The sequence below is a fragment of the Sinohyriopsis cumingii genome, chromosome 10 (assembly GCF_028554795.1).
Source record: "Sinohyriopsis cumingii isolate HCF-2022 chromosome 10, ASM2855479v2, whole genome shotgun sequence".
Classification (NCBI taxonomy): domain Eukaryota; kingdom Metazoa; phylum Mollusca; class Bivalvia; order Unionida; family Unionidae; genus Sinohyriopsis; species Sinohyriopsis cumingii.
The window spans coordinates 92733843-92754959 of NC_142970.1; the positions used below are offsets into that span (position 1 = coordinate 92733843).

The window sequence follows — 21117 nt, forward strand, 5'->3', positions numbered from 1 at the left end:
TGCTTCGTTCTGTTACTTTGTTTACGACCATACAGTCCTAACAATTACGTAGTTATTTTTGGACGAGGTTAACCTAAGGTGTGATCCAGGGCAAACTGGACTGAATGTCGCGTGTTGTGATGTCTTCTTACGCTGCCATTTATTATGATAAACTCGACGTTCTCTTTTCTCGACCCAGTTTAGTACATAGCAACCATTGTAAAACTCCATAGCGATAAATAATTTTCGCCATGAGGTTTTTGGATGACATTTAATGTGTAGAGCATTAAATAATCGTGATTTTATAGACTTTGCTAAGGCTATATTAGTATTAATTTCAGAACAACAATATTTTGTTTAATTTTAGTATATGCTCCTACCCTCGTTTTATACACACTTTAAGCTGCTACATAAATTGCTCCTTATTGATCACGTATCAGTTAAGTTTTTCTGATAATAATTGTATATCTGGGAGAGAGAGAGAGAGAGAGAGAGTTGCATTCTCGGCATTGGTAAATGACTGGAGCTGTCATTACACGTCATGCGCATACAGGTGAGAAAGTACGGAAAGTCCTTGTCCGAAGCTGCACCATGGTACTTGATTTGACGGCACACTGGAAGATACACTCTGAACACATAATCAAGCACGCCCTTTTAAAGATGGCGACGGATGTGGCTCAACAACCAGTTGACTTCGGAAAACTCTGTGGTGATCTTGAAATACAGGAGTTGGAGGTTCATTGTCGACATATAGCACATAATCTATTTTCTAGATGGTTGCTAATTTTTTCATTATTTCGTTTTACTTGGTTTAAGAGACGATAACATCATCAAGCGTTTCTGAGAATAGTACTCGAATTCCGAGGATAGGAGCTATATAGTTTCCAAGTACATAAAATCAGGAGCTCCGAGTGGCCAAGTGGTCTAAAGCGCTCTCCGTTACGGATCACTGCCATCTCACCTATGTCTGCGTTGGTTCGAGTCTCGGATTCGTCCAATGTGGGTATGTGAGAAAGCATGCCAGCATGCCAGTTGCTTCTCGTGGGTCGGTGGTTCTTCCCGGGGTTTTCCCGGGTTCTTCCTCCAGCATTAATACTGGCCGCCATACATAGACTATCCTGTGCTGAAAAATGGCGAAAAACCCCACAACAACAAGTACATAAAATCCACGACCTAGGTTCAGATAGTTTCAGAATGGAAAATAATTTACAATTATTACCTAATTTCGAGGCGCGGTGACGTTAGCTTTTAATTCAGCTTTTCAAGTTTGAGAAGAATATGTAACCAAATATATTTATGGGGGATATAGGTATTCGGACATCTAAAAATATATAGAGCAGAGTATATGTTATTCGGACAGCTAAAAACAGCATGGTAGGGACCTAGGGGTATTGGGACATCAATCAATATATAGAACATGGTAGGGTAGGTTGTATTCGGACATTACAAAAATAGTTAGAGTATGGTAGGGGTATTCAGACATCTAAAAATAGAGCAGGGTAGAAGTATTTGAACATCTGAAAATACAGAGTGGATTAGGGTTTATTTGAACATCTAAAAATATATAGAATGGGGTAGGGGGTATTTGAACATTTCTAAATATATAGGTTGTGATGGAGGAATATTTGGACATTTAAATGCAGTGCTTCATTTTTACATTTTTGGAACTTTAATTTTAATTGGCACCAAATTACTTCTCAGAGATGTCTTTTAATTCTGATATATAAGTTTAATAGTCAAATGGAATCAAAATTTTGGTTAACGAAGTTAGACATAAATGTTTGAAGATGTAAATGGTCAAAGGTCATACCTGCCATCATGACATGTCACATGAAAAATGTGATTGTTTGGCTCCTAAGCACCAAAAAATGGTCTTACCTCAAACCACACTATTTTTAGTATTTTAGTAATCTTTTGTGTTGGGGCGGTGGGGGGGGGGGCATTTTTTGGCCACCACAATACGTGGTCAAAACATGTAGTCTGTTTAAACGGTGAAAAGTACTGCTTAGAGCTGATGTAATACTAGCCTCGGCAGTTTATACAGTTGATTTTCATGGAGTCATTTAATAGGTATGGCAGTCAGAAATAAACAGTCACCATGCCACAAATTATTTAACTGGCTGAGAATAGGTAGGATGATGCCATTTCAAATCCTTTGAAGACTACTAAGATCCTTTTAGGTTAATTTGCATCCAGGTCAAGTGCACTAACAAGAACAGCCCAGTTCATATGAGTTCATTACAATCAAAGAGACCCATGGTGAGGAACAATAGTTACTAGATATCATTGCCTTGAATAAGAATGTTTAAGCCATCATTATTAAATATGATTGACAAGCTAACGATCAATGGCAACATTTCTTTGAAGTCTGATTTTACTCGATATATAAAATGCTAAACCTGATTTTATAGTAGTTGGAAGAGCATACAAGTATAGTTCATTTTTTAAAACAAAATGTCAGAATGCAGGTGTGAGTATGAAAAAAAGAGCAGATCCCAGCAAACTAAATTTCTGAATTCTTGGATAGTGTTCGACTTCGTGATGTGCAAATTTGAATTTCCAGTAATTTTATATGAAATAATAACATATTCTCATTTGTACAATATTGCTTTTTATGTCATGCTCATAAACCTCTCCCCCTCCTTCAATAGGGACATGAAAATACACTTTTTGAGCCCCCCAAATCCCACAACATTATCTGGGAATATGGCAGATATGGTATTGACGGTATTGACATAGGTATGACAAAGATGTTCTTAATATTTTTTACATAACAATGAGAAATGTAATGAAATAAAAGCAATAAAAATGTTACAAGCCAAGGTCACACAGTTGTTTTTTTTCTTGATGATTTTTGTTCAGAAAATGGGCAGAGAAAGCATTTTTTTATTATTTCAGTTGTCTTTTTTGGGTAAATTAATGGATATTGAAAGTGTGAAAATAATACTAAAAATAAAATACATGGCCTTTAATGCAAATAGAATTTAAGTCAGAGCAGGCCATTTGCCCTAACTCTAACCCATTTGCCCTGACCCTAACCCTAACCATAACCCATTTGCCCTAACCCTAACCCTGTGCAGGTATCTGAAACAAAATTTCTTTGAGCACTGATACATAGTATAACATAGGCATTTGATGGCACACAAATTAAAAATAGGCATTAATAAATGGGAGACAGGAAGTTATCGCCTGCAATTCTTGTATGATTAATAGAGAACCTCAGTAAAACAAAACCACACAGTAGCACACATTAACGTAGGTACAAATGTTTAGCTGATGAGAAGCTTAACTTTATATTTGTTTTTCAGTCCCCATGTGGCATTGCTTCACCACAAGTCTATGGGCAGCTTTTAGGGATTTACCTGCTACAAAATGAACTGTGAGTGTCAAATTAGTTTCCTTTTTGTGAATGTCACATTAGTTTCCATTCTGTTTATTATTCACATGATTTTTTACTGTACAAGATATAACGTATGCCAATCGTTTCTTGGCAAAAATTGGGCTAAGTAGATGCAGACTCATATCAGAAGTTCAACATAGCTTAACATTTGATGTGCATCAGTTATTAATAACCTATACATAATCTGCCTTGGTAGTCTTGAATATGTTGTAAAGGAAATGAATGTTTTAAATACAGATACTGGAAGTGAGGTTCACAATAAAATGGGTGAATATTATCAACATTTTATATTGCAGTTTCTTGCTTATCCCTTGACTTATCCTTGAATACATTCCCCGTTCACATTAGCATTAGGAATGTAAGCCTTCTACCTCCTGAGTCCAGCCCTACTAAAAGATGAAAATCATCTTTCTGTTTATATCATTTAGTCAAAGGACAGTAATTCTTGCCCATTATCTCCCCTTGCCACCACTAGGTGTTGCTAGATTTTAAGCAAAACATCATGCAGAATAAGCCTTCCACTAATCCAGATCTATGTGTTTGAAATTCAAGCTATCCATTCAGAGTTTTGTATTTATTTAAGACTAATTTTAATTCATGAAAAGAAACACGTCGTCTAAATGCAAGAAATATAAAAAATGGAAGACATGCACGAGTTTTGCTTGGCATGTACAAAATGTATCTCATCTTCTCCTTGAAGCATGTGCACTTTGTGCTCTGATGACACCTGGTCGGCTGTGCTGCCAAAATCATCAAAAGTCGAAGAGAAGAGGGGAAAAGGACACGTGACCAGTATTGATGTACAAAGTGTTCATCAGAATACAGAATCAGTTCTTGAGCGGTATGCTACCCTCCCCCAAAACGTAAAATGCAGGATGATGCCTTCCACCACTATGACATGGGGGCCCCAAGTGGCCGAGTGGTCTAAAGCGCTCTCCATTACGGATCACTGCCATCTCACCTCTCTGCACCGGTTTGAGTCTCAGATTCGGCCAATGTCAGTATGTGAGAAAGCTTGCCAGTAGCTTCTCGTGGGTCAGTGGTTCTTTCTGGGGTTTTCCAGGGATCTTCCTCCACCATATAACTGGCCGCCATGTATAGCCTATTGTGTGCTGAAAAATGGCGTTAAACCCTACAACAACAACAACCACTATGAATTTGGCACCTGATGGTGCAAATGGTATTTTTTGTATTTGCATGCAACATGTAGTATTGTCTAGCTGCCTGAGCCATACTGGCCGTGCAGTTAGCCCAACCTGGTCTCAATTATTGGGCTCTTAGTGATAGATCCAACCATTTATCTAGACATATGGCTTTGTATATTTCTAAGGACTGGGATCTTACTAAAAGATCTGTCCATATAGCCAAGCTGGTGTTTACATATGGAGACCGGGACAGGGATGGTAGTAGATAATATGTCCATCAAGCCATGCTTACAGTAGAAAAAGTGACCAGGCTATCTTTGCCACGTCCTACAACTGGGCTAGCTATTCTTCCAGCTGTTTGCCCAGGTGCAATAAAATTACCTGGCAGAGCTGGCTTGTCTTATTTTCACTGCCTACCAGCAGGATATTAGTTGTGGTTTATTTAAGGGCTAGGGCATTTTATTATGGTTACCTTAGGGCATGCTTTATCAAGACTTGGAAGCTGATGAGGACTTAGAGTGTAAGGATACTTCAGAGCAATAGCCATGGTCCATTCTGAACATGGATTTTAGTTTTAAGGCTGCAATCAAAGAGATATACTGGGTGTTGCTGGCTTCCAGACCCTATCACCACACATCACTAAAATGTCTGAATGTTGATTGCCATTGACAATGAGGAATAGTCTCCATCTTTCCATCTGCTTCCCAGTGAACAAAGCTTAAAGAAATTACCGATTGGTAGTCTGAACATATATGTGACCTGGGGAATGGTAAAATCTTCCTTTTGGAAAACCATGTCCCAGCCATGTTTTTGCCATGCTGGTACAGGACATATGCCATTGCCTACTATATAGAACTCCTGGCATTGTATAAGACTGTAACATGTCTGCCCAACCATTTTATAAAGTGGATAAGAATGTGTTTCCTGCCACATTGAAGCTGGTTCAGAATTTTGTTGCCACTTCATTGATGCTGGGATAGATTGGATCATCAACAACCATTTAGTGCATTAGCTACCTTTGCCAATCTTGACTTGATAAGTCATAAGGTGCTTATGAACCTCGTTGCTAAAACTGCATCATGTTCTGACTTTAGGAATGACTCCATTTGGCTCGCCATTGCTGTTTGAGGGCAAAATCGAAGAAGTTCGGAGGCAGGCAGATCAGGAACTGCCCCTCCAGCTGACCTCTCCACTTGTATTCTTATTTAGGAAACCTCCATTCCTGACATAATGAAGAGACCATGGGCGAGCCAGGCAAAAGGGATTGTTTATGTCCCATGGGTTGTTCAGTTTGCATCCTTATGAACACACCATATTTGGCACTTAAAAGAGTCAAATTTGGATCTTGCATTAATAATAACAGTATTAAGAGGAAAAGTCCTGATATTGAAGAGGATGTTAGTGGGGGAAAACAGTGGAGTTGCATGTATCTGGCAAATTAAATTGTGACTTGATATTGTCTTTTTATTGCACTTGCTTGGGACAATGTTCTTGTCCTATAAATAAAATTGACTTGTCCCAGGTACTGGACTAATGGAGAATATTTAGAAAAGCACAAACTAAGCAGTAGAAGATTGTACTGTTTGGTCAGTGGTTTTTTACATGTTCTCAATTAGTTTTGCAGGGCTGCTATCCATACATGGTCAACAACAATTGTTTCACTATCTCCATTTGCTAATTACCACTGTGTTATCATTAGCTGTGTTCGACTAAGTGAAAATGAAACTACTGGTTGGGGCCTAGAGGAATAACATCAAAGTGCAGATTCAGCTATGTAGTAAGGTGTCATTTGTTTTGGTTTTCTGAGAGCACATTTATGCAGTGAGATTTAGAAAATTGATGTCATGTAGGTGAATTGATTTTTAGAGAGCCTTATCACTTGTGATACAATGGACCAGGATACGGTGCTAGCCCAATTACCAGTGGTACAATAGACCAGGGTACAAGTCTAACCAGAAATAACCAGTCTAATACTTTAGCAGTTCCATCTCCACAATATCAGAATTTCTGGCACAAAGTATAATGATACTTATAGGTTACTGCATTTATATGGGAAAATATAAATGAGTTTTTCGGATGGAATAATGCACAGAATTGGGAGTGCAGTATATCTATCCAACAAAACGAGTTCAAATTTCCCCATGCAAATGCAGTAACCTTTTTGTTATATGCTCATTTTTCTTCTTCTACCTATGGCTTAATTATATAAACAAAATACGCTGCAAGAAACAAAGTAACTGAATGTATGCCATATTCCAAACTAAATACACATGCACAGATTCATCATTACACAACAACAACAACATTAATGTGCACATAACTCTGCCCAGATAAATTTGAACTTAGTCGCTTGCTAGACACAACTTTTGAAAGAAAATGGCATTTTGGTCTACTTAAAATTGAAATTTAGATTCATATTGTGAATGAATGTGCATTGCAACAACTTTGATCTGGAATGAATAGATTTTGGTATTTTTGTCGATTCTACAAAATTTCATGATTATGGACTGGATTCATATGTGCGAATTCTACATAAAATACATCGGATTGAAATAGCGAAGGAGAAGCACGTTGACATCTACAAGCATGTTTCTGTTCTGTCATTTTATATTTGAAATTATAATGTGTGGAAGATATGAAGTCTTTCAATTGCAATTGTCAAAAATACGCTATGGAATTTAATGTTTATTTCATTTTGAGTGCAGTAAAGAGGATGTAATTGCACTTGGAATATAGTTGAAATTACAGTGCAATTTCAAAATGTGTAATCAAGCTTGAGAACCCATGACATGGCTCATGTAATTCGGATTTGCAGAACTAAGAAAGAAAATTCAGGATCTATAACTTTAAGTATATTTTTTGCCATTCTTATTAGCAGCTAAAGAAGACAGTTTATGCCTTGTCACTTGCATGTTATTTGTAGGAACCCAGCAATTTTATCAAATCTGGCATCTCCCACCTAAATCCAAAACATGGTATCAAAAAATAAAACGTGGAATTTAGCAATGCAGCTTGTATGTGGCAATCCATGAAACATATGCTTTTGTTCATTCCGAAACAAATATAATTAACCAAAATGTAAACCGCCTACTATGTGAGTGTACATGATTTGTTTACAAAAAAGTGCTGGCCATCTGTACTCAGAATGTACTTAAAGATACAATGGTACACCAAGATGCAATTAAATGTACTCTAAGGTACAATGGTACTCCAAGATACAATAAAATATACTCTAAGGTACAATGGTACTCCAAGATACAATAAAATGTACTCTAAGGTACAATGGTACTCCAAGATACAATAAAATGTACTCCAAGGTACAGTGGTACTCCAAGATACAATAAAATGTACTCCAAGGTACAGTGGTACTCCAAGATACAATAAAATGTACTTTAAGATATGTTGGTACTCATAGTTTACTTATCTTCTCAACAGCTTCATGTTGGATTGATACATCTTTTACTAGTCATGTTTTTTGCTTTACAGATGCCATGCCAAGTTTTTATGGAAGAGGATTCCACAGTCAGTGAAAAATGTGAGAATACTCCATAGATTTCTAAAAACTTTGATTAAAACTCAAATTATTTACCAGGTATCATGATTAAACATGAACATTGCATTTTCTGCAAACTAAGAGTTATAGGTTTCAAAAATGCTACTGTGTAATTTGCAGTAATTGTGAGTTTGTAATAAGGCTAATAATAATAATTTAATAATATTAATTCAGGGCTCAAAAATGTCACTTCTCATATTGACAAGGTTATTTTCCAATTTGAAAAGTGGCACTTTAAGCAGACAAGTTTTTTCTGTGTGGATGTGTAAAAGTGAGCAGGATGGGTAAAAATTCAAAGTCACCTACCCAGTTAGACAAGTAGTCAACAGAAAATTGTGCTAGCCCTGTCATTACAGAAAATCATTATCATTCACTGCATAATAGAGCTACGTACAACAAAACATTTTGTATCATGGTATTTATGAACATACTGTGACATGTACCACATTATTCTGCTATTATGTTACTGACCAACAATTTAATTTCCTCGGCAGGGGTACAACACTTGTTTTATATTTTAAATTTGCATCTGTAAATAGCTGTAAAAAGCATCTTGCACTGATATATTGCAAAATAACAACATAGATCCATTATATTATTTTAAAAAAAACACTAATTATCTTGAGATAAAAGAAAAGAAAATATCACAACTCGAAAGAAAATCACAGCCCGCCACTCCAAAGAAAATAGTGCCATATAGTAGATGACTATGCCATGTTAAGGCTGTATGAACTAAATTAGAATGATTTTGCTATAATGGACACGCTGTGAAAGGCATTGTGCTGAATTCAGAAACTTGTTAATAAAACAAATAGGATGTCTTGACACCAAAGTCTGCAATTCACTAGCTATACTATTCATATAATTGTCAAGAAAACTTTGAGAGGACAACACCCATGCAGTATATTTATCACAGAGCACCAGTAAGCATAAAAAACAGTTAAGAAACAAGAAAATATTTAATTGACTTTAGAAATTACATAAATTTCAGACAGAAATCAGCTGCTTTCCTAAATATGTTAGAATGATTCACAGTCTTACAAAGGAGTGCATGTATTTAACACATTAACATACTAAATAAATGACAAAAATGAAGAAAAATATTTAATCCGACATATTTTCAAAAGTTTGATTTCACTTGAATATCTTTAATAAGATCATATTTGGCCACCATGATGTCATTCATGACAGCTGTCAAACATGTGACTGATGGATCATGAATATAATTTTGGTTCAATATTAAAGAGCAATTTGTAACGAATACAACTGTTTCATTAATTTGTCATAAAAAATGAAGACATGCTCTTAATAACATTAAATTTGTAACAGATTAATTTGAAATTTCCATACATTCCATACTGATGGAAACTACTGAAGTACAGGTACAGTGAAAAGTACCATGGTATGTACCACTGGAAAAAATACCATGGTAAACTAATACCATGTACCTCTACTGTGTAAAGTTGAAAAAATTTACGAGAATTTATTCAGAGTAACTTTCTCAGCTTGTGTTTATAGTCAAATCTGTCTTGTAATCAACTGCATTTGCTACCACCTGTTCATGGTGACCAGCTGCATGATGTGATCTGCAGTAGCTTTTGTTTTTGGTCACCTGCACCCTATTTTATTATGTAAAATTATAAAGAAACAACTGGACCAGGTCTTCAATATTTATATGCATTCCATTGTCTAAAATCAGTACGTCTATTTTTCTCAGTCTTTTGATCTGCATATCTATCTTTCTTTCTTGTTTTCTTCCTTTGTTGTTTTGCTTCTTTGGTTTTTTTTTCTTCTTTCTTTCTTTCTATCTTTCTTTCTTTCTTTTTTCTTCCTTCCTTTCTTTCTCTTTCATTCTTTCTCTTTCTTTCTTTCTTTCTTTCTTTCTTTCTTTCTTTTTTCCATGCATAACAAGACACCTGTTTGAGAGACCACTCATATCTAGTCTCCAGAATGTTTTAATATATTCATGAATACTTATGGTTGCTTTTCTCTGCATTGAAGAAATTCTTATTTTTCTTTGAAATGAAGGTAAAGAAAAAAGATGCGAAAAGATTCTTCTTTCCTTCTTTCATTCATATCGTCAATCTTTAGATGTTGGTTGACCTCATTCATTTACTTTGAAGAAAGAAATGTAGGTGCATGTCTTTTTTTTAATAAAAAAAACCCTTATCTTTCTTGAGGAAAATATTAATATTTTCCACAAACTACATAACAGTGTTTTTATTCAGACACCTTTTCTTTAAGGCTAATCCTGAGTTAGGCCAGATATGGGCAGTGGGACAGAAATTGTGGCAGCGAGACTTTCCAGGTGCCTATGAGGTCCTTAAGAAAGACTGGACAGAGGCATATAAACCTATCATGACTGCTGTCCTTGGTGAGGATAATTAATAAATCAAAATTGCAACATCATCTGACTTTCAAAGTAACAAGATGGCTTAATAAATTCACAAATTTTGCATTTTTAGTAAGTTTGGACACATCTCATTTAACTACGAAGTTTAACATCTCAGGCCTTTGAAGCACTCTTTGTGAATTATATGGCATATGTATCTAGCATGCAGCCATGTTTAACATCTCAGGCCTTTGAGCCACTGTATAACAGTGATGGACTGTAATATGATGGTGTTGGCTATAATGTATCCATGAGTATAACACAGATGCACTGCATAATGACTGTACTGGCTGTCAATCAAGGGATTCCTGACCTCTATATAATAATCCAGGAACTGTAAAGGTGACTGGAGAAGAAACTAGAACTATTACTTTAAGCACTGTCATTAATGAAACACCATGTGTATACACTGATTACAGCAGAGAATTAAACCTCACACTTAACTGATTTTACAACAAAGCCACTGTTCAACATCATGTCATTCAAGTCTAATGGCACACAAATGCTTGTTAGGTAATAATTCCCAAACTGCAGAATTAAACAAGTCCAGGTTTCTCAAAATAATTAGTTCCATTGTTTCGCTGTGTTGCATGAGCTGCAATTGTCCATTCATCATGAATTAGCTTGATTAATGAGGTTGCAAGGTTCACTAATATAGTGCACTGATCATCACCAGTAACATCTTTTTCTATGATAGCCTGCATGACCTATTTCGGATACCATTTATGGAAGTGTGAATTTAATTCTTCTTTGTATTGTTTATTTATTGTCAATTCAAGTGGTTGAGGTTGGTCTGTAGAGGCACAAATAAGAGTGATTCTACTGTCTTTAAGTTAAGTTAGTATTTTTAGTGGTATTGGCTTACTTTGATGTTCAGCATTCATTAGTAAACACAGAGTAAGTGATTGATCTTGACAGGTATGTTGTTTCCGCTTCCACTGATGTTATTCACTTAGACAAAAACATAATGTAAATATTGGAATTGTCGGGTCTTCGCATTTTCCCCACACTTGTGGTAGTGTTGTTTTAAGCATTCATGTTACTGCTGTTTGCATTGGCATAGTTTTTCTTCTTGATTTCTTCTTTATTTTGGGTATTTTTAGAGTTTATACCATGAAATTAAATACCTACTAATATGCAAACTTGGACAGGCAAACCTCAAATTTAAATATCCATGAAAATGTCTTTTTTTATACAAAACTATGAAATTTTATTCCCATGAAAATAATTCATTGACAAGTGCCTTTATTAACTGAATGAAAGAAGTAGATTCATATAATTTAAGTACATTCTTAGAAATGGTTAATCCTCAGAAATCGTTGCTCCTCAGAAGCATGTTACATGATAGTCACTTCCTAGGGCATTAAAGCTTATTTTAGCTCACTGGAGCATAATACCCTTTGTTGCGGTTGTTGTTTTGGTTTTAACGTCTTTTTTCAACATGTTGGCATGAAAAGACAATCACATATCCACCTGACATTTGCCCTTGAGACAGTTCTTACAGAAGAGGTTCAAACTTTGGAGGTCAAAATGGAGAAGCATGAGGCCATTCTTATTCAAATAGTTTGCAACAGAAATGAATTCACTGTATTCAGTCCTAGAAATTGTAATCATTTAATTGATTATTTTGCTGAAAGTGGTTGATGTTCTACTGTCAACTAATCAAAATAGTATTAGTTGGATTCAATTATAATTTGGCTTGCAGCTTTGTATTGGTGAAACCTTGAACTAGTTTGATTTCAGGCTTTTGGGTGCATTTCTGTTTTCAGGTGTTACAGTCCCAGAGTGCATGTTCTACTTATTTTGATTTCTGCAGCATAAACCTTGTGATGGATTGTAGAATTTAAACCAAAGTTAATCATTTTCTAATGCTCCATCAAAACAATCAAAGATATGGGGCATATTAATGTGCTATGTTTGTCTGTCCATTTGCTTGTCTGTTTCTTGTGCAGCTTTATATTGTGGAACACTTGCATCGATTTGATTGGCAGCATTTTACATCAATTTTTATATACAGTTATGGGTTATTATTGTTTTATATACCCCTTTTTATATCCACAAAGTTTCTATGTTTAATGCCATCCAGAGCAAATTGTATCATGGTAGTGGGTGCTAGGGCAGTTGGGAATCTTAAGAAAGTCCAGTATACTGTGGTAAACTTAAGAAAGTCCTGTATACTGTGGTAAACTTAAGATAGTCCAGTATACTGTGGTAAACTTAAGATAGTCCAGTATACTGTGGTAAACTTAAGATAGTCCAGTATACTGTGGTAAACTTAAGAAAGTCCAGTATACTGTGGTAAACTTAAGATAGTCCAGTATACTGTGGTAAACTTAAGAAAGTCCAGTATACTGTGGTAAACTTAAGAAAGCACAATATATTGTGTGAAACTTAAGAAAGTCAAGTGCTTTTTGGTTGCTAGAATTGTTTTAACTTGACACTTCATTTTCTGAAACATTCCATGATGAAACTTTAGATGAACCATATAATTACAGTAAAACCTGTTATGAGAGACCGCCCCTTCTGCCAACCAAAAGCGGTCTCTCAAGACAGGTGGTCTCTCATAAGAGGTGTGTGAAAATGGACTGGTTTTCAGGGTCAATAGTTAGCATTGTTGAAAAATAAATAATACCCATACTCACTGTACATGTATCATATCCGTTATTCATAAATCTTGTTAAATATTGCATGCATTCCTCTCAAAATATCTTTATATAATAAAGATATACATCTATCAAACAACGAGAATAAAATTTATATTTCAACATCCTATTAATATGTACAAAAAATAAACAGATATGATGTATATATCTTATTCTATACACTTATTCACTTGTTTTTTAAGAAATCCATTATACTTCTTTGTTGACATGTTTTACTCAGCTGTTTGGTCTGAACATGTATCCCCATTTCTGAGCAAAGAAGCAAAATTTTGGGATCACCATGTTGTAAAGCATATTCTTTAATGTCTCTTAAATGACAATGAGTCATCTGTTGGTGAAATTCTGCCTCAGGTTATTTCACATTCTACAGTCATAGAACATTTAAAAGAGATTAAAGAATATGCTTTACAACATGGTGATCCCAAAACCACTCCCATACTCGCTCATTCAGATCTCCGTAAACTGTCCGTCGTGCCGTGGCATATTTCCTCTGTGCTTGGGTACCTTTCTGCCATTTGTTTCTAATGGACTCCTTGTCTTTGATTACATTTTGAATTTGTGTTTTACCGACGCTTAAGCTGACTGTTATTTTGCGAGCGGTCTCCCCTTTTTCATTTCTTTCAATGACATTAATCCTTTCTTCCAGTGTTAAAATTTTTCTTTTTTTCAGCGGAGGTTCTGCCATTGTTATTAGTGTTGATGTTATAAAGACTATCGGTTTTGATCAGGTTTTGGGGAAATGTGGCATAAATATATATTATGTACCAATGAATGAAACCAAAAGACATAATTAACTCATCAAGAAACAATACATTTATTCTGAGACGAAGTTTAAATCAACAGCATTATAGTTTGATAAACAAAGGTTGCGACCATCTGCACCCGGGTAAACAGATGGTGGCTTGGTGAAACACTAGCAAAAGAAATAAAAAATAATTTTAACAAACTCCAGAAATGATTCTCACTTACCAGTATTAAAGACAATGAGCTCATTCACCCTCCAGGCATTATGGATTAACTGGAAAGACAAACGATGTACTCATACCTACACTGAAGCCCTTTCAAACGATTTCTCACTGGGACATAAGGACTACCGGCGTTTTGTGAGTTTTCATAAAGAAAAAGAAAAAATACACACCTCTAAATTGACTGCGTATATCCATCATTACTCCCTTTGATGTTACTCTTACTGGCTATTCACGTGACTTTGGCACTACAATGGTGGTTAGTGACATGTACTTTAGTCTGGTTTATTGCAGTTTACAAATGACACCGTACGCTGGAGTTGTAAATTTCACAAAACTGGTACTGTAGCAAGACAAATTCTTTTTAAATACTTTATTAGAACAATCTTTACTATTTATGCAGTCTTTGTTACAAAGGATTAAATGATGGTTAGAGGTGTTTATCTCGATATATGGTTGTTCAACTATAGTGTTATTTAATGTGCACTTTGTTTGCATACTACATTTATCCTGAGCTCTAGTGTTTACAAAGGATTAAGTTAAGGTCAGTGGTGTCAGTCTTTTTTGTTTTTTTGGCAATGTGGTCATTCATAGCAGTGTCAAAATGCATATTTTGCCAAGAAATCACGGTCACTGGTCGCGTTCAGCAGGTGGTCGTTCATAACAGAGCATTTATATAGTAAATCGATCCATGCATTATGATTGTGGTCGGAAATGACAGGTGGTCACTCATAGCAGAGGTTGCTCATGACAGGTTTTACTGTATCATCAAACAGTTAAACAATTATGTATAACCCAATGCAAAAAAAAAAACCTATACCATATGATAGGGCCAGCCTTTTATGTATAACCCAGTGCAAAGCCCTATGCCATATGATAGGGCCAGCCTTTTATGTATAACTCACTGCAGTGCCCTATGCCATATGATAGGGCCAGCCTTTTATGTATAACCCAATGCAATGCCCTATACCATGTGATAGGGCCAGCCTTTTATGTATAACCCAATGCAATGCCCTATACCAGAGGTCGGCAGCCTTTTGATAATAGTGTGCCAAAGTAGGATTTCTAATTCATTTGGCATGCCAACAGCCTATATTCCTATAAGTCTACCTGCTCTACCATATATTTATTTATTATATAAGTACTCGTATATATGAAACTACTATTAAAACAAATAAATTTGATCTTGAATTTATTATATTAATGTTTAATTAAAGTGAGCCTTGTCCTTGCATGCTCTTGGTTAATTGTTCAATATCAGGTACATATTTGGTCACTTTCAGCTTCACACAGGCTTCTGAGTGTTCAGGTGTTAGGCGACTTCTTTGTGGACTTAAAACAGCTTTCATGTGAGAGAAAATCTGTTCACAAGTATAAGTTGAACCAAAAGCTGAAAGTAGAACAAATGCAACTTTCTTCAAACAGATGAATGCTTCAGGGAGGGATGTCCAGCAGTTGAGAATAGCAGCTGACTTTTTTAAGCAGTTTCCTTCCAGAGATTTCCGCAATTCAGCAAATTTTGATGTCTATAATTCTGATGTCTTAAATTCAACATGCTACATTTCAAAATCGACAATATCCATCCACCTAAAAAGATCCAGATCTAATTGGGTAGTAGTCAGATCAAGCAAGTCAGGCTTGATGAGGTATGAAAATATGGGTTCATGAATTTGAAAGTCTTGACTTCGTTTAGCAAACTCCACTTTGAGTGCTTTAATGTACTTCTGAAGCTCATCTATATTCACTGTAAATCGATCTGAATGAGCCTTCACATTTGGGAAGTACTTGAATGTTTTGGCGTTGATATCACAGCAAAATATGTCCAGTTTGAACGCAAATCCTTTTCAACTAGCCAAAAAGTTCAAGTACTGTTTGACCCTGTCCTTGTAAATGCAAGTTCAACTCATTTAAATGTGTCGTTATGTCTGTCAGAAACATCAGCTTCAACAGCCAGTCCTTATCATTCAATTCCGGAAAATGTTGTTCTTTTTCATCAAGAAACACCTTAATTGCTTCCAGACAAGAAACGAATCTATTCAAGACTTGACCTCAACTAAGCCAGTGAACACTGCTGTACAATGGGAGATCTGCATATTCACTCTCAATTTCTTGTAGAAGAGACATGAATTGCCTGTGAATCACTGAAGAGCGGGAAACTTCCGTGCCACACTAATACAGCCTGCTGCTGGCCAGTGAAAGTAGGCATGTGGCGACATGTAGCTAATGCAAGAAATATTAAGAAAATGATGTGGCGCCATCCTGTGCATGCAGCAGCCATTATGCTGACATACGTTGTTTTGACTTGCATTGAAAAGAATCTTTTTTTCTCCACTTATTACCTTTTTCGGGGGGTCTTCCGCGTGCCATTGAAAATCACTCTGCGTGCCAAGTCTGGCATGCACGCCGTAGGTTGCTGACCCCTGCCCTATACCATATGATAGGGCCAGCCTTTTATGTATAACCCATTGCAAAGCCCTATACCATATGATAGGGCCAGCCTTTTATGTATAACCCAATGCAAAGCCCTATACCATATGATAGGGCCAGCCTTTTATGTATAACCCAATGCAAAGCCCTATACCATATGATAGGGCCAGCCTTTTATGTATAACCCACTGCAAAGCCCTATACCATATGATAGGGCCAGCCTTTTATGTATAACCCAATGCAAAGCCCTATGCCATATGATAGGGCCAGCCTTTTATGTATAACCCAATGCAAAGCCCTATACCATATGATAGGGCCAGCCTTTTATGTATAACCCAATGCATAGCCCTATACCATATGCTAGGGCCAGCCTTTTATGTATAACCCAATGCAAAGCCCTATGCCATATGATAGGGCCAGCATTTTATGTATAACCCAATGCAAAGCCCTATACCATATGATAGGGCCAGCCTTTTTTGTATAACCCACTGCAAAGCCCTATAGCAGATTGAAGGACCAACCTATTATGTATAACTATATGCAAGGCCCTATAACAAATTAAAGGGACTTCATTTATATATAACGTAAGTCCCTATAACAGATAAAAGCACCAACCTATCATATCTGGGCTCAAATTTAACACAAATTTCTTTGTAGCCAGAAGGACTAGTATATTGAGAAATTTACCAGTCCTGCCAAATCTTTACTAGTCCTGTTCACAAAACAATGTCACACAGCTTTCATGTACGTTTACCGGTTCAATTTTAAAGTTCGAACAACCCGCAACAACACTGGATGTTTTCTGTGTGTTTGTTTTTGCGAAGTGCATACACCAGTTACACCACATAACGTTCCTTTCCTCGTCATAATTCAGCCATTCCCTGTCTTTTGTCCATTTCTTCTGAAACTTTCCATTATGCTTTTCCCATCATAAGAATTATTCCTCATCATTCTCATTCAACTTTTGGGTTTTTTTCCGGTGGCTGAACACCTTCTATCAAATGCCACATTTTGCCTGTCTTATAAGGAGGGAATTGTGCCGTGTTTTGAAATACGAGATGTTATAGTATAGCTGACGCAAATTATTTAAAGCAAGAAAAGGAATGGCACAGTGTTCTTTATATAAGAAAGAGCAAGAAACACATTTCAAAACATGTGTCTTTGCCCCCTCCCACAATTAAATGGCCTCACCCTAACAAAGACAACTTCAGCAGATGTTCTTCATGATCAAAGCAGTGGCTATTGTAAACACTGTTTTAAAATATTAGCTTCAGAAGATAGTATTAGTTTCAGCTTGGAAAAGGTGTGTTCCCATCAAATGAAGCCATGTGACACTCGGCGGGTTGTATTTAATAGCTCCAATTATGGTATTGTAAGTCATAAGTTTGGTAATTGTTTCTAATTAATCGAACTTCAATGTATTGTTGAAATTAATAATAAGGCGGAAAATTTTCAAATCTTAGATGCCCATGCTCAGAGATTTTAATTCCCAACAAGGGTACAGCATTCTGCTTGGATATCTCCATGTGTATTCAATTATTTGTTCATTCTTGTAAGGGAAAAATATAAAAACTATTCTTATCATCATAGAAAAAGTAGTTGTATGGAAAGGTTGTGTCAATAACATAATTGTAATAAATTGATCTAATTCTTATTATTATTCCGATGGAAATGTAAAATATGTAGTTTCCTGTTTGTGACTGTTGGAATGTTTGGGTAGTGAGCAAAAAAGAAAGAACCTTGAATAAAAAAAATGTGCAAACTAATTTCTTTGAATAGTTTTTGCCGTGTTCTTTTGTGAGGTATACTGCTTTGTAGTTTGTTACTGTGGTCGAGTGAATAAAGTGTGATACCACATTCTTTTTTCATTTAATTCATTATCAGATTAATTAGGATAAATTACCAAACTTCCGTTATTAATGACAAGACCATAATTTGCGCTGTTAAGTGAAATGCACAAAATCGGATGGATTCTTGTTATAGAAACTCACCTTTCTGAGGCAGAACTTGACTTCATCTTCTCATGCTAATATTTTATGACTGTGTTTACAATGGTCACTGCTTTGATTCTACAGAACATCTGCTAAGTCAAGTCTTTATTAGGGAATGGCATAAACAAACGCTGACTATTGATAACTGAAACTTACTAGCCCATGGGACTATTAATATTATGAAAGTTACTATCCCAACAGGAAATCTGCTAGTCTCGGGCTAGTGGACTACCACTGATTTTGAGCCCTGCATATATAACCTTATGGAAGGTAATATAACAAGTTTCAAGTAACTAAAAAAAAAATAATCTCAAAGCCTTTAAACTACGTGTAGTGTCTTTAGTGCTGTTCCACTAAACTACATGTAGTGTCTTTAGTGCTGTTCCACTAAACTAGGTGTAGTGTCTTTAGTGCTGTTCCACTAAACTAGGAGCAGCAGGGGGGGCGAATCGGACATTTTGTCCAATCGTTATTTTGCTTAATTATTACTTCTGCACTCAGCGGATCCGGTGTAGTCAGCGCCTGGTAAAAAAAAAACGACGTCGGTCCATCCTACACGATGGTGACGTCATTTGGTTTAATGCGAGCCGATCCCCAGCGTCGTCAGCGTCCGGTAAGCACAGCGACGACCGCGTCGATGTCATTCCCCCCCTGCTGCTAAGTGGTTATTTACAACTAACCGAATATTTGGTCAAGTCCGATACGATATCGTGTCCGAGGATCATGTAAATTTATCGTTACAAATCCATGTGGGGTCGACTGAGCATGACTAAAAAAGTTTCGAAAACCATTAAAGTCCATGTCACCACCGCACCATGTCTGCCAAATATTTCGTAGCGTGTGTGTATCAACGCCGTTGAATACAGCAAGAATATTACAGTTGTCTCTGATTACTTTTGGAATCTGAGTGTATCGTTGAGTGACATATATCACGTCGGTGTTTTTATGCCTGCCTCTGGAAAATATCCTAGCTGGGTTTTTTTGATTGTCTAACATAACATCATCGTACACGACTAGATTGTTAACGTCGCCATCAATATCATCAATGCCTGGTGCATCATTGATATCTGTAATAAACTCAATAACATTTTTTTCAGCGATCGCTGATGCATTCTCGTTAAAATCTTTCAACACCTCGTAGCATCGTTGATCATCCACGCTAGGGGCGATTAAATACAACTTATCCCACTTCATCCATCTCATTATTAAATTGAGTAACAATTGCGTCTTGCCGGATCCAGATGGTCCGATGATAATCATCCGGATCGAGTTTGGTAACGCTGCAACATGCTTAACTGGTTCTCTCGTTTTAGTTGCCGAAAAATCAATTATATTCATATCTCTATACATAAATTATGGATCTATATTGTGTGAAGTGTAGAGTGCGTACTGGCACAAATGATATGACAACCGTTACAACAAGAAATAATAGATCGGCGCTTACTGGTAAGTGTGTACATTGCGGTACAAAGAAATTTAGATTTATTTCTGCTAGACCCGGGGATGCTTTAAAAAAAAGCGAGGAGGTGATATTGCAGCCAAGTTATCAAAACTCCCCGGAACACCGTGGGCAAAGTATCCAGGAGAAAAGCACCTCCCAGGATATAGCTACTGTGGCCCCGGAACACGATTAGATATCAGACTCGATGATCAAAATCAGCCGCGACCCGGTGAGTATCCAATAAACGCTATCGACGAAGCATGTCGGATACATGATATAGCTTATCGTAGCGGTGATCTGCAACAGCGTCATATCGCGGATGTAAAATTAATTCACGCGTTAAATGCTATTCCTGATAAATCATTCAAAGAAAAATTGGCTTCATGGTTGGTAAAATCGGCTATGAAAGGTAAATTAATGATTGGAAGCGGAGCTTCTCGCGCTGGTAATTGAAAACGCTAGCGTTTATAATAAAAACATGGAATCCATCTATTATTCTCCGAGAGGATACTGGAAAGGCCACTGCGGCTAAAGCGCGAAAAGTTGATTTGTTTAGGTGGTGGTAGATAGATTTGCCATATAGCCTGTTTGGATAACCAATTAGCCGCAGTGGCCTTTGTTACCTTTGCAGCGCTTGCGAGTTTACCAATTGCGGCCTTTCCTTTCCAGTATCCTCTCGGAGAATAATAGATGGATTCCATGTTTTTATTATAAACGCTAGCGTTTTCAATTACCAGCGTGAGAAGCTCCGCTTCCAATCATTAATTTACCTTTCATAGCCGATTTTACCAACCATGAAGCCAATTTTTCTTTGAATGATTTATCAGGAATAGCATTTAACGCGTGAATTAATTTTACATCCGCGATATGACGCTGTTGCAGATCACCGCTACGATAAGCTATATCATGTATCCGACATGCTTCGTCGATAGCGTTTATTGGATACTCACCGGGTCGCGGCTGATTTTGATCATCGAGTCTGATATCTAATCGTGTTCCGGGGCCACAGTAGCTATATCCTGGGAGGTGCTTTTCTCCTGGATACTTTGCCCACGGTGTTCCGGGGAGTTTTGATAACTTGGCTGCAATATCACCTCCTCGCTTTTTTTTAAAGCACCCCCGGGTCTAGCAGAAATAAATCTAAATTTCTTTGTACCGCAT

At 36.6% G+C, this 21117-nt stretch overlaps 1 protein-coding gene across 2 annotated transcripts in view; it reads left to right on the top strand.

Moving 5' to 3' along the window:
- The first annotated feature begins 560 nt into the window (after window positions 1-560).
- The window catches only part of LOC149790591 (COP9 signalosome complex subunit 8-like), a 33975-nt gene continuing 13418 nt past the window's right edge, over window positions 561-21117 (top strand). Inside the window, exons 1-4 of one of the 2 annotated variants that reach the window (XM_089972686.1) lie at window positions 561-714; window positions 3288-3358; window positions 8011-8059; window positions 10322-10451. In XM_089972686.1, the coding sequence (XP_089828812.1) occupies window positions 571-714; window positions 3288-3358; window positions 8011-8059; window positions 10322-10451 (394 nt within the window). In that variant the 5' untranslated portion in view covers window positions 561-570. Of the gene's footprint in view, window positions 733-3287; window positions 3359-8010; window positions 8060-10321; window positions 10452-21117 lie in introns of both variants that reach the window. The other variant, XM_089972685.1, reaches the window with a different exon arrangement.